A 14,756-nucleotide genomic window follows, 5' to 3' on the forward strand; every position below is an offset into this window, starting at 1 on the left:
CTCTGCTCCTGCGACCACTGCGCCCACGCTGCTTGGTCTCCACCCGCCGCCATCTTGCTTTTCCTCCCTCGCACTTTTTGCTGCCCCAGGATCACTTTTAACCGCTCCACTCCTGGTCCAATCCATATAATGTCGAGGGGACCTTGCTGTCACCTTCCCACACTGGGAGCCGTCGAACAATTGCCGTTGGGGCCCTTCTGGAGAGCCCAAAAGTCCGTTCCCGGCGGGAGCTGCCGAACGTGCGACCTACCTAGGCATAGCCGCAACCGGAAGTCACTTTTCCTCTTTTTAAGACAGTTCTTTATCTCTGTCCAAACATTTGGTCATCTGATCTAATATTTTGTTATGTGGCTGAGGGCTATTTTGTTTTATAATGCTCCTCCTGAAGTGTTTTGGGATGCTTTATTACATTAAAGGTGCTATAGAAATACAACTTGTTTTTATAGCAGTGGCACAATCAAAGAAATGTTCTATTTGTGCCACTTTCGGAGACCACATTCCATTTTGCCCCTCAACACGTTTTAGCTGACCTATTCAAAGAGCAAAATATAATTCCTTGTTTTTCCAGGCTTGCACTCAGACATCTTGTTCTAATCTCCTTATTTACATTATAGAGGCATTTGAATACAGTTCATGCTTAATTAAAACTATGGGATGAATTTGAATGATCAGAAATGGACTGTTAACTTACTATTCTGTTGGCAAACTTTCTATAGCAGGATTTTTCAATTGACTAAGAGTTTATTCAATTTTCTAACTATCCACAGGCAACAGAAACTACAGAGAAATGTGTCAAAATACAAAACGTATGAAGATTACATTCTGAAGGTCATTGATAATTTACCTGAAAGTAAGCACAGGGTTTATAATAATAATAATTGCTTATTGTCACAAGTACGCTTCAATGAAGTTACTGTGAAAAGCCCTTAGTCGCCACATTCCGGCGCCTGTTCGGGGAGGCCGGTACAGGGAGTTGAACCCGCGCTGCTGGCCTTGTTCTGCATTACAAGCCAGCTATTTAGCCCACTGTGCTAAATAGTTAAAAGGGTGAATCACTTTTATTATTACATACATTGAAATGCAATGTTTACTTCTTGAATGAGAACGAAAGGCAAGGAGATATTCTTCCAGTACAAATTACTACCCGGTTTTCGGTAAATTCTGCCCACACTCTCTTTTTAAGACCTCCATTTCATGGTAATATGCAGTAAGCTCCAGTAGCCCTGAATTTCTACATGATTTCTATTGGCGTCCTCCTGTAAGGTTGGTGGGAGACTGACAGAACCCCCAGGGAAACAACCTAAATGTTTTGAAAAAAGAAAATTAAAAACATTACATATCTATGAAGGACATCTACCAGAATTTGATTGTCATCTTTAAGGCATTGCATGTAATTAGAAACAGCGGGTGATGCAATTTCATTCTTTTATGGCCATATAATAGTTAAATTAATAGTTTGCTCCTTCTTAAAAGTTACTATGAACAATCTCAGTTCTTTCTTTGATCTTGTTATATGTTCCAGACTACTTGGAGTACAGTGCAGAATCTATGGTGATGAGTATCATTCGAAAGCATGAAACCCTTGGAGCCACCAATGAGACTTTGATAAATAATCTCAGCAGATTGTCAGATGAGTTGGAAGAGTGCCAGCATAGTTTGGAAAGTCTGCATCAAGAATATGATACTACAAAACTCGTAAGTGGTTTATTCAATGCTGCATGGGTTGCAAAAACTATTTGATCAATCTATTTGCAGGAAATCCTGCTGCACTTGGAGATAAAAGGAGACCAAAAATGTGTTCATGAATCCAATGATGCCGCATGGTATTAATTTTGTTGACTAGAGATGGAAAAGCTGAGTAGATCATTTAGTATCTGAAAGGGGTGTATGGTTGGGGGGGAGCGAATATTTGGAGTCCTACCAGAAGTAAGGCCCTTTTTCTCTTTTAGATACCTGCTGTGCATTTTGGGGGTTTTATTTCCAATTTTCAGCATTTGCATTTATTAAATTTTGTTATGACTTGCAATGAGACATGTCAAAACTAGAGTGTTGAACTTAAATAAAGCAAATTACTTGGGGACGAGACACGAGTTGGCTGAGGTAGATTGTGAAATTGGATTAAAAAGTTATGACTATGGATGAACATTTAAAAAATATATTTTAGACCTCTCGAATCTACATTCCAATGAGGGACAAAAGCACCACAGGCAAAGAGATCTATTGGAGAGAAGGTGGCGTAGTGGTAATGTCACTGGCTGGACTGGTAATCCACAGGCCCAGGTAATGCCCTGGGCTCAAATCCCACTACAGTAGCTAATTGAATTTAAATTTTAACTTGAATGTGATCTCTGAATAATTGGATTGATACCCCTTTCTCTCTCTCTGACACTCCCCACTTGCAAATCATCTCACTCAAATATCATTCAAAGTAACATCATGCATGGACTTAAAATAGTCTCCAGCTCTCCAAATTGTCTGTATCCACCTTGTGGGTACACCTCACCAGGTTTAATTGCTACCAGGCTCTGACTTGTTCTTATCCAAATAATTTACCCTGTCACTTCAATTGTGCTCATTTCAACTGGTGTTTGATTCTATCCCAATTATTTTAAAGTCAGTTTCTCTATGTAATATGTGTCAGTGCCTTGAGATCACTTAATGGTGTTGTTTCACTCTGTTGGCTCCATTGACCATTTCCGGCCATGCTATTTGTCAAGTAGTTGTGCATTCATGGGACCTGCTCTTCAATGCATAATGACAAGGAGTTTCAAACTCTTGAAAGGGCCTGTGTGAACTGGTTTCCAGCCTATTAGCTACTTCACACGTAACTCATCTGCACATGTACGCAGTGCCCCCAATGTCATACCACACATTCTTCAACCTTTTTGTGATCTTATCAAAAGATCTCAAAGTTATTGCTTATCTCTCCATGTATGGGTGGTGGCCAGAGTATCAAACTTTGTTCTCTTAAATAAAAGCATAGACAAGGACACAAGCATTACCAATAGAACATTTATCAATTTATTAGCCTCCTCTAGATTTTCCCCTTCATATTAATGTCAGATTGAAATATTCCAATTCCCATTTCCTGTAGTGATTTCCTGTCACGTAAAAAATCTCTGTTTTTAAATAGATGATTAATAGTCGACTTTCAGAACGTCGAATGGAATGCGAAGAAGCAAAGGAGAGGAATAAACGGCTGGAAATTAAAATAAACCTACACCGAGGCAATTTTATTCAGCAGGTAACTCGAACGTTCATCAAGGAGAAAGTTAAAGAAATGGTGGTGACAAAGATGGATTCAGTATTTAGTACTACAAGAAATTTTATTTACCAACTAAAATGCGGCATTGGCATCATTTTGTGAAGTAATAAGTGGGCAAAAAGATTATGGGTGCAGTTTAACGGCCTCGTCGCGCCCGACTTGGTGTCGGGATGAGGCTGTTGGTTTCTCGCGAGATTTACAACACTTGAAACGCCTCAAGGGATTTAACGGATTCTCACTCAACGTTGTGATCTGGATCTCCTCCTCGCTGGGCGTGATCCAGATCAGCATATTTAAACGAACCATTAGGCTCATTTAAATATGCGTTCACAGGTTTATCCCAGTGCCCGGACTTAATGTCCGTATCTAGTACTGGTTTCCACAAACGTGGGCCAGTCGTAATGGAACCAGGGGGTGGTCTCGCAAGCCATTGGAGACCCTCGTGGTTGGGGACAGGGCAGGGTGGCAGCCCGGGACATCAGGGTGCCTGGATGGTACTGCTAGAGATTGCCAGGTGGAGAGGGGGTTCTCATGGGACTCCCCAAGGTTGGGGCGGAGGGGGGGGAGAGCTGAAAGGGGGGGGTGGGGGAAAGATCGGGGGAAAGACAAAATGGCAACCCTATCTGTGAGGAGCCTTTCTTGCGAGCCTAGCAGGAAATGACTCAAGTGCGGCCTTGGCGGGGAGAAATTCCCAGAGCCCAAAAGAACCGGTAAAGTACTGTTGAATATCAGGGTGCTTCTTGGCGCTGCAGCCGCTGAGAAACACCCATCTAAATCCGCCCAAAACCGGACATAGATTTTTTTTCCCCCAGTTAAATCGCACCCTATGGTATTTTATCCAAGGCAAGAGGAGTAGGCCCACACTAAGTGGAAGTCTGGCAGTTTCAGCTGCGTTGGCTGATGCTGGAATGGGGTTGTGGAAGAAATTTCCTTTTGTGGGCCCCTTGGGCACATCAGCAGCATCCCCCCCACTTTAGTCCTCTTAACACAGTACCCAGTGCCGTTACAGGTTTCCAGAGTTTTCCAAAACTGCATCAATAACTGAGTAAGCATTCCATTCCGGTTTAAATTTTTGTTTCCCTAAACCTTTTGCTGTGGTACAAATTGCACCTGACCAATCCTCGCAAACATTTTGAAGTGGTTCTGTCACGTCTTCACTACTTTAAAAAGCAATTGTCAATTGGGTCATAGAATCATAGAATTTACAGTGCAGAAGGAGGCCAATTGGCCCATTGAGTCTGCACCGGCCCTTGGAAAGAGCACCCTACTTAAGCCCCCCACCTCCACCCTATCCCGGTAACCCAGGAACCCAGTATAACCTTTTTTGGACACTAAGGGCAATTTAACTTGGCCAACGCACCTAACCTGCACATCTTTAGACTGTGGGAGGAAACCGGAGCACCCGGAGGAAACCCACGCAGACACGGGGAGAAGGTGCAGACTCCACACAGACAGTGACCCAAGTGAGAATACTATTAGAGATCACGGAATCATACCTGGGACCCTGGAGCTGTGGGTCATAGCCACTCAAAATGTTGACTCTGTTTCTCTCTCCGCAGAGGAGTATTCCTAGGCCTTTCTGTTTTTGTTTCAGATTTCACAACATTTTACTTTTGTATTATTGTCAGTTGGGTTGCTTGTTTTATTTTTCTCACTTCATTTGTAATTGCTAACTGAGTCAAACTGCATTTGATTAATTTACGCTGAGATAATTGGCTATTTGATTAGCAGTTCAGGTAACTGGCAAGGTTATCAAGGAGAAAGTCAAAGAAATGGTGGTGACAAAGATGGATTAAGTATTTAACACAACAAGGAATTTTATTCACTAACTGACACCTGGCCGGTTAGCTCATATGGTTAGAGCATGGTGGTGATAATGCCCAGGTCGCAGGTTTGATCCCTGTACTGGCCAATGATGCTAACTTACGATCAAACCAACGAGATGCCTGTTTATTCACCAACTAAAATATGGCATTTGTATCATTTTGGTAAGTTTTGAGTGTGAAGTGACTGAAACTTGTTACATGTAGAGATTTTAATTGTAATAAAGTCTGGGCTCCTGAAATACCACTGGACTGACGTGCTAGAGATGCAGATTTGAATATTAGCATTGATGTATTTGGATGCATGAACTATTTGAGTGCGTTTTCCCAGTTCCTTGCTTTCTGCTGGTTGGGGAGCTTGTAAGCATTGGGCAAACCAACTTGATGGGGCAAAAACTTGAAATAAAAACCCTTCTCCTGTCGAACAGTATGGTTGTGGAGACGTTTGTGCCACAGAAGTAGTTGCACTATAAACGTAACTGAAGGAATACAACCCATAGGCAGCGAGGTTAACTTTGTCAGGGATGTTAGTTGGATAGGGTAAAATATAATTCATTATGAATCACCAAAAAAAGATTTTCTATTTGGATATTCAAAAATATAAATATTTTGGAAGACTTGATGCTGACCACACAATAGCATTCTGAAACCTTGGTGAAGTCATAAAAACGGGCTGTAGCAAATGGACTAGCTGTTGTACAATTTTGCCCGCTTTTGCTTTCCATTGAAGTCGATGAAGGAAAATCGAGCTGCATATGTAATGGCAACGGATCTGCTGCCACCCATTTTGCATCCTACTGAAACTGTAAGCTCTTCAAGATGCTAAACTGCAAAAGGGCATGCGCGCTTCGATCATCAGATTGGGTCTGTCCAATATACTCATGTAATCAGAAAAGTTGGAGGAGATCGGTAATGCTGGGCTAAAGTGACTTTACTGTAAAAGGCTGGTAATTTAATGCCATTTTCAGTGTGTTGGTTCATTCCTTATTCTTTTTCTTCATAGAGTGAAGGACTTGGTGCCCTTGCATTGGCTATTAATAATTTGGCAGATCAATGCTACATGAGGCATTATGGCATTTATGAAGAAATTGGCATTTTGGCAAAACTGGACATGGTGAAGGTCAGAATGTTTCAATTTACTACCTATGTAAATGCGAGCTATTACTTCCATCTCCGTAACGTTGCCTGATTCCGGCTGTACTTCAGCTCACCTGCTGTTAAAAGATCTCTCCATCCCCTAGTTGCCACAGTTCAAAACTCTTCTGGCCAAGCTCTTGCCTTGCATTCTCTGTAAACTTTAGCTCAACCAAAATTCTGCAATCTGTATCCTAATTCTCACCAAGTCCCATTCACTCAGCATCCCTCTGCTTACTAACCAACATTGGCTTTCAGGCCGACAATACGTCAATTAAAAAATTCTTATCTTTTGTTTTCAAATTCCTCCACAGCCGTATCTAGCTAGAGTGGTAAGTTTCAACTGCATTAAAGGCGCTTGCTTTATTTTTAATTTGTTCATGAGTTGTGAACATCTCTGATAAGGTCAATGTTTGGTGCCAATGCTGAATTCCCCTTGAGAAGATCGTGGTGAACTGCCTTCTTGAACCACTGCAGCCTCTTCAGTATAAGCACCCATCGTGCTGTTAGGAAAACAGTTCCTAGCTTTTGAATCAATGACAATGAAGGATTAGTCATGTAATTCCAAGCCAAGATATTGTGTGACTCGGAGGTGTGTTGTTAATAGTGGCGACCCCATGTGCCTGTTTTACCTTTTTAGAAGGTACAGGACCAGATTTTGGAAGATGGTGGCGAGTTGCCATAGTGCACCTTCATGCTACCACTGTGTAACGGTGATGGAGGCAGTGAGTGTGTAAGATGGCTAATGGGGCACTGATGAAGGGGGCTGCTGTTTTCTGTGTGTAATTGAGTTTGTGTATTGCATTCAGTGTTGGAGCTGCAGTCGTCCAGCAAAGTATGAAGTATTCCATCACTCTCCTAACTTCTGCCTTGTGGATGGTGGTTAGACTTTGGGGACTGTGCACTGTGGGAGCAAGACAACCTGCAGGTTTCCTTCCAAGCCACACGTCATCCTGACTTGAAACTGAATCATCATTCCTTTAAAAACCTGGAACTCTCTCCCAAAGTGCCTGATTCCACCTATACTCTGGCTCACCTGCTATTGAAACACCTCTCCATCCTTTTGTTGCGACTGGTCTTCACTGTTCCAATGCTCTCCCTCAATGCCAGCAAAACTAAAGAGCTGGTCATTGACTTCTGGAAGCAAAGTACTGTACACACCCCTGTCAGCATCAAGGGGGCCGAGGTGGAGATAGTTAGCAGTTTCAAATTCCGCGGGGTGCACATCTCCAAAAATCTGTCCTGGTCCACCCACGTCGACGCTACCACCAAGAAAGCACAACAGCGCCAATACTTCCTCAGGAAACTAAGGAAATTCGGCAGGTCCACATTAACCCTTACCAACTTTGACAGATGCACCGCAGAAAGCATCCTATCGGGCTGCATCACAGCCTGGTATGGCAACTGCTCGGCCCAGGACTGCAAAAAACTTCAGAGAGTCGTGAACACCGCCCAGTCCATCACACAAACTTGCCTCCCATCCATTGACTCCATCTACACCTCCCGCTGCCTGGGGAAAGCGGGCAGCATAATCAAAGATCCCTCCCACCCGGCTTACTCACTCTTCCAACTTCTTCCATCAGGCAGGAGATACAGAAGTCTGAGAACACGCACGAACAGACTCAAAAACAGCTTCTTCCCCACTGTCACCAGACTCCTAAATGACCCTCTTATGACTGACCTCATTAACACTACACCCTGTATGCTTCAGCCGATGCTAGTGCTTATGTAGTTACATTGTATATGTTGTGTTGCCCTATTATGTATTTTTTATTCTCTTTTCTTCCCATGTACTTAATGATCTGTTGAGCTGTTCGCAGAAAAATACTTTTCACTATACCTCGGTACACGTGACAATAAACAAATCCAATCCAATCCATGGTCAGCCCACCCACCTTGCATCCTCTGTAAATTCGGGATGCGAAGAATTAGCTCGCCGCGGCACCACATGGCCGATAAAAGCCAGGAGACCCCGCTCCCGGGATTTACCAGGCTCTCTATGCCTCATGAGAACCAATGCGATCTCGCGAGATGTTGTGATGTAAATCCCGCCCATTGTGGGCAGGATCATGTTTTGGCAAATCTGCACATTAGAGCAAGGCAGTTAGTCTCACTCTCGTGCAGATTCCCGAGGTACCTGAGGCTTTGAGATTCATTCCCTTCACCTTGGGCAAATGCCATTCAGCACTGGCCCCCACAAACGGTGACCAGACGGAACGACACTCATGGGGTTTTCATGCGGGATTGGAGGCAACCAGCTGCATGCCGTTTGGGCAAGGTGGTACCCTGGCACTTCTAAGGTGCCCAGATGGAATTGCCAGCTGGCATGAGCATTGCCAGGGTGCTGGGTTGGCACTGCCAAGGCATTTTCTGCGCATGCACGATCGGGCCGGGGGTGTTGGATTGGGGCCGGGAACTCTCCCATGGTGTGTTTGGGCTGGGGGGAGGGAGAAGATCATGGATTACTTCGGGGGGGTTCTGAGATCGGGATGCCATTTAAAAATGGTGTCCCAATTTCTTGCTCGGGGAATTCCAGCAAGCGGAGCTCCCTAGTGTCAAAAACGGAGCTATGTGTGGCCTTGGCCGCTCGTTTCCCATTATGGCCCCTTTTACAATGTGAGTCGTGTTGAATAGCCATGTGTTTCTCCGCACTGCCGCTGAGAGCACTGCGAAACACGTGGCTAAACACGCTCGCTGTGGGACATGAATCGAGCCCTTGGGCTCACCCAGAACTCTGCAGCCTGTATCCTAAGAGCAGGTCAGAGGTTGGGAATTCTGTGATGAGTAATTCACCTCTTGACTCCCCAAAGCCTTTCCACCATCTACAAGGCATAAGCCAAGACTTTGATGAACTACTCCCCATTTTACCGGATGTCCCCATTTGCCTGGATGACCAACGCTCAAGAAGGCCAGCACAATCCAGCGCAAAGCATCCCGCTTGATTGGTTCTACCACCATTGATGCATAGTGGCAGCAGTGTGTACCATCTACAAGATTCACTGCAGTAACTCGCCAAAGCTCCTTTGACGCATCTTTCAAACTCGCGACCTCTACCACCTAGAAGGACAAGGGAAGTAGATACATGGGAACAGCACCAGACTACCCAAAATCCTGACTTCGAACTATATTGCCATTCCTTGACTATCACTGGGTCAGAATACTAGAAATCCAGTAACCACGCTGTGGGTGTACATAAACTGACCACGTGGACTGCAGTCATTCAAGAAGGTGGATTACCATCCCCTCCTCAAAAGCAATTGGGAATGGGCAATAATTGCTGGCCAGTGACACCCACTTCCCATAAATACTGTGAACAGTTTTGGTTCCCTTATTTGGCTCAACCATGGCTAACAAGGGAAATCAGGGATAGTGTTAAAGCCAGGGGGCATATAGTGTTAAAGCCAGGGGTTAAAGAGGGGGCATATAAATTAGCCAGAAAAAGCAGGAAGCCTGAGGACTGAATCAGGTGAATTCATAATGGGCGACAAAGAGGTGGCAAACCAGGTGAACAAAAACTTTGGATCTGTCTTCACTAAATAACCTTCCGGAAATACTAGGTGCCAGAGGGCCGAGCATGAAGTAAGAACTGAAGGAAATCCTTATTAGTCAGAAAATTGGATTGGGAAAATTAATAGGATTAAAACCCAATAAGTACCCAGGGCCTCATGCTCTGCATCCCAGAGTACTTAAGGAAGTGGCCCTAGAAATAGTGGACGCTTTGGTGATAATTTTGCTGAATTCTATAGACTCTGGAAGAGTTCCAATGGATTGGAGGGTAGTTAATGTAACCCCACTTTTTAAAAAAGGAGGGAGAGAGAAAAAAGGGAAATATAGACCGGTTAGCCTGACATCGGTGGTGGGGAAAATGCTGGAGTCAATTATTAAGGATGAAATAACTATGCATTTGGAAAGCAGGGACAGGGTCTGTCCAAGTCAGCATGAATTCACTGAAAGGAAATTATGTTTGACAAAACTTCTGGAATTTTTTGAGGATGTGACCAGTAGAGTGGACAAGGGTAAACCAGTGAATGTTGTGCATCTGGACTTTTAAAAGGCTTTTGAAAAGATCCCACACAAAAGATTAGTGAGCAAAATTAAAGCTCATCGTATTGGGGGGTAATGTATTGACGTGGATAGAGAACTGGTTGGCAGACAGGAAGTAGAGGGTGGGAATAAACGGGTCCTTTTCAGAGTGGCAGGCAGTGACTATGGGATACCGCAAGGTTCAGTGCTGGCACTCCAGCTGTTCACAGTATGCATTAATGATTTTGACGAAGGAATTGCATGCAATATCTCCAAATTTGCAGCCGACACTAAGCTGGGTGGCAGTGTGTGTTGCGAGGAGGATGCAAAGAGACTGCAGGGTGACTTGCACAGGCTGACTGAGTGGGCAAATAGTTGGCAAATGCAATATAATGTGGGTAAATGTGAGCTTATCCACTACGATGGAAAAAACAGGAAGGCAGATTATTATCTGAATGGTGGCAGTTTAGGTAAAGGGGAAGTGCAACGAGACCTGGTGTCATGGTGGAACAGTCGTTGAAAATTGGCATGCAGATACAGCAGGTGATGAGGAAAGCTAACGGCATGCTAGCCTTCATAGTGAGAGTACAGGGGTAGGGATGTCTTGCTGCAGCTATACACGGCCTTGGTGAGGCCACACCTTGAATATTGTGTGCAGTTTTGGTCTCCTAGTTTGAGGAAGGACATTCTTGGGGTTGAGGGTGTCCAGCGAAGGTTCACCTTCAGATTAATTCCCGGGATAGCAGGCCTGACATATGAAGAAAGACTGGATCGACTGGGCTTGTACTTACTGGAGTGTAGAAGAATGAGAGGTGATCTCATAGGAACATATAAAATCTTGATTGGACTGGACTGGCTAGGTGCGAGAAGAATGTTCCTGATGTTGGGGACGTCAAGAACTAGGGGTCACAGTCTAAGAATAAGGGGTAAGCCATTCAGGACTGAGATGAGGAAGAACTTCTTCTCTCAGAGAGTTGTGAATTTGAAGAATTCTCTACCACAGAAAGCTATAGGGGCCAGTTTGTTGGATATTTTCAAGATGGAACTGCATGTGGCCCTTGCAGCTAAAGGGATGAAGGAGTTGGAGCGAAAGCGGGAGTGGGATACTGAATTTAGATGACCAGCCATGATCACATCTATTGGTGGTGCAGGCTTGAAGGGCCGAATGGCCTACTCCTGCACCTATTTTATACGTTTCCATGAAAGATATACTGACATTGGAGGCAGTCCAGAGAGGTTCACTAGGTCTATCCTGGTATGGGGGATTTTCTTATGAGGAAAGGTTGAGTAGGTTGGCCTGTACTCATTGGAGTTTAGAAGAATGTGAGGCAATCTTATTGAGACATAGAGGATCTCAGGGGGCTTGACAGGGTAAATGCTGAGAGATTGTTTCCCCTGTGGGAGAGTCCAGGACCAAAGGGCATATACTCAGATTAAGGGTCACCCATTTAATACAGAATTGTGGAGGAATCTTTTCTGAGGATTGTGAAACACTGGAATTCTTTACTGCTGACGACTAAAAGCTGGGTCATTTAGTACGTTCACGGCTGAGGTAGACAGATTTTTAATCAGTAAGGGAATCAAGGGTTATTGGGATAAGATGAAAAAATTGAATTAAGGATTATCACATCAGATCAGTCATGATCTCATTGAATGGTGGAGAAGACTCGATGGGCCAAATGGTGGCAGCGTGGGACAGTGGATGGCACTGCTGCCTCACAACGCCAGGGACCCGGGTTTAATTCCAACCTCAGGTGACTGTCTTTGTCGAGTTTACACATTCTCCCCATGTCTGCTTGGGTTTCCTCCGGGTGCTCCGGTTTCCTCCCACAGTCCAAAAATGTGCAGATTAGGTGGATTGGCCATGATAAATTGTCACTTAGTGTCCAAAGGTTAGGTAGCGTTATGGGGTTACAAGGATAGGGCAGAGGAGTGGGCTTAGGTAGGGTGCTGTTTCAGAGGATTGGTGCAGACTAACTGGGACAAATGGCCTCCTTCTGCACTGTAGGGATTCTATGATTCCTGCTCCTACATCTCATGGTCTTAAGAACGAAGAAAATTATTTGCACCAGCACCCTGTATATACTTGCAGGATGGACTAGTGATTCAAGAAGGCAGCTCACCACTACCTTTGATTTGCTGGCTCACATCCCATGATAAACAAAATAAACAGGCAGGAGTCAAGTTATTAATTACAGAATTCCTAACCTCTGACCAGGGGCGGGATTCTCCGCAATCGGCGCGATGTCCGCCGACCGGCGCCAAAAACGGCGTGAATCAGTCCGGCATCGCGCCGCCCCAAAGGTGCGGAATTCTCTGCATCTTGAGGGGCCGAGCCCTCACCTTGAGGGGCTAGGCCCGCGCCGGACTGATTTCCGCCCTGCCAGCTGTTGCGGAAATGACTGCCGTGCGGCGCATGCGCGGGAGCGTCAGCGGCCGCTCACGGCATCCCCGCGCATGCGCAGTGGAGGGGGTCTCTTCCACCTCCGCCTTAGTGGAGACCATGGCAAAGGCGGAAGGAAAAGAGTGCCCCCATGGCACAGGCCCGCCCGCGGATCGGTGGGCCCCGATCGCGGGCCAGGCCACCGTGGGGGCACCCAGATCGCCCCGCCCCCCCCCCCCACCCCCCCCCCCCCACCCCCCCCCCCCAGGACCCCAGAGCCCACCCGCGCCGCCTTGCCCCGCCGGTAAGAGAGGTGGTTTGATGCTCGCCGGCGGGACAGGCATTCCAGCAGCGGGACTTCGGCCCATTGCGGGCCGGAGAATCACCGGGGGTGGCCCGGCAACTGGCGCGGCGCGATTCCAACCCCCGCCAAATATCCGGTGCCGGAGAATTCGGCAACTGGCGGGGGCGGGATTCACGCCAGCCCCCGGCGATTCTCCGACCCGGCGGGGGGTCGGAGAATCCCGCCCCAGATGTAGCCACCGTATTTAAGTGGCCGGTTTGGTTAAGCTTCGAGTCAATGGGAACTCCTGGGATATTGGTGGTGGAGGATTCATCAATGGGTGTTAGTGTTGAATATCAAGGAAAGGTAGTTAGATTCTCTTTTGTTGACGATGCTCATTGCACTCAGGTGGCAAGTAAAATTCATGTCATGCATCACCCCAAGGCTGAATGTTGTCCAGGTCTTTCTGTATGCAGATACAAACGGCATCGTATTGGAATTGTGAACTGTACTGAATAGTATGCGATCATCAGCCAACTGCTCAGTTCTGACCTTATGTCGGAGGGAAGGGCATTAACAAAGCAGTGAAGATTGTGCAGTGATGATTGTTGGGTCTAGGACAGTAATACCTTGAGAAACTCCTGCAGTGATGTCATATAAATATGCAGATAACGGCAAGTTGTTTATTTTTATTCAACCTTGTTTTAAGATCTCCATGTCCTTGCCAGCCACTATCTCTCTAATCCTCCTCCAGCCTTATAACCATCACGGTCTTGTTGCTCCTCCAAATGCAGCAGTTAGGTATCTCTGATTTTCATCCCTTCACCATTGGAGATGTGTCTTACACAGAAACATACACAGAAAATAGCAGAAGTAGGCCATTTGGCCCTTCGAGCCTGCTCTGCCATTCATTATGACCATGGCTGATCATCAAATTCAATACCCTGATCCCATCTTCCCTCTACCCCTTGATCCTTTAGCCCCAAGAGCTATAACTAGTTCCTCCTTGAAATCACACAACATTTTGGCCTCAACTAATTTTTGTGGTAGTGAATTCCACAGATTCACCACTCTCTGGGTGAAGAAATTTCTCCTCCCTTCAGTCCTAATATTTCATATCCTCAAAATATGACCCCTAGTTCTGGACACACCCACCTTCGGGAACATTCTTTCTGATTCTACCCTGCCTAATCCTGTTAGAATTTTATAGGTTTCTAGAAAGATCCTCTCATTCTTCTAAACTCCCAACGAATATAATCCTTAACTGACTTAGTCTCTCTTCATATGACTGTCTCGCCATCCCAGGAATCAGCCTGGTAAACCTTCGCTGCACTCCCTCCAGAGCAAGAACATCCTTCCTCAGATAAGGACATCAAAACTGCACACAATACTCCAGGTATGGCCTCACCAACACCCTATACAATTGTAGCAAAACATCCCAATTCCTATACTCAAACTCTCTGGTTATGAAGGCCAACATACCATTTGCCTTCTTTACTGCCTGCTGTACCGGAGGGCTTGCTTTCAACAACTGATGCATGAAGACACCAAGGTCTCGCTGAGTATCCATCTTTCAATTTATACCTAATCATCTGCCTTCCTATTTTTGCTACCGAAGTGGATAACCTCACATTTAGCCCCATTGTGCTGCATCTGCCATGCATATGCCCACTCACTCAGCCTGTCCAAATCACGCTGAAGCATCTCTGCATCCTCCTCACAGCTCACCCTCTCACCCAATTTGGAGATAATACATTTATTTCCCGCCTCCAAATCATTAATATATAATATGAACTGTTGAGGTCCTGGCACAGATCCCTGAGGTACCCCACCAGTCACTGCGTG

At 45.5% G+C, this 14,756-nt stretch overlaps 1 protein-coding gene across 1 annotated transcript in view; it reads left to right on the plus strand.

Annotated features, from left to right (window-relative positions):
- The window catches only part of ccdc197 (coiled-coil domain containing 197), a 65,030-nt gene that overhangs the window by 46,334 nt on the left and 3,940 nt on the right, over positions 1-14,756 (plus strand). Inside the window, exons 5-8 of the mRNA XM_072492583.1 lie at positions 768-850; positions 1,523-1,695; positions 3,134-3,244; positions 6,092-6,208. Of these exons, the coding sequence (XP_072348684.1) occupies positions 768-850; positions 1,523-1,695; positions 3,134-3,244; positions 6,092-6,208 (484 nt within the window). The remainder of the gene's footprint in view (positions 1-767; positions 851-1,522; positions 1,696-3,133; positions 3,245-6,091; positions 6,209-14,756) is intronic.

The sequence above is a fragment of the Scyliorhinus torazame genome, chromosome 2 (assembly GCF_047496885.1).
Source record: "Scyliorhinus torazame isolate Kashiwa2021f chromosome 2, sScyTor2.1, whole genome shotgun sequence".
NCBI lineage: Eukaryota > Metazoa > Chordata > Chondrichthyes > Carcharhiniformes > Scyliorhinidae > Scyliorhinus > Scyliorhinus torazame.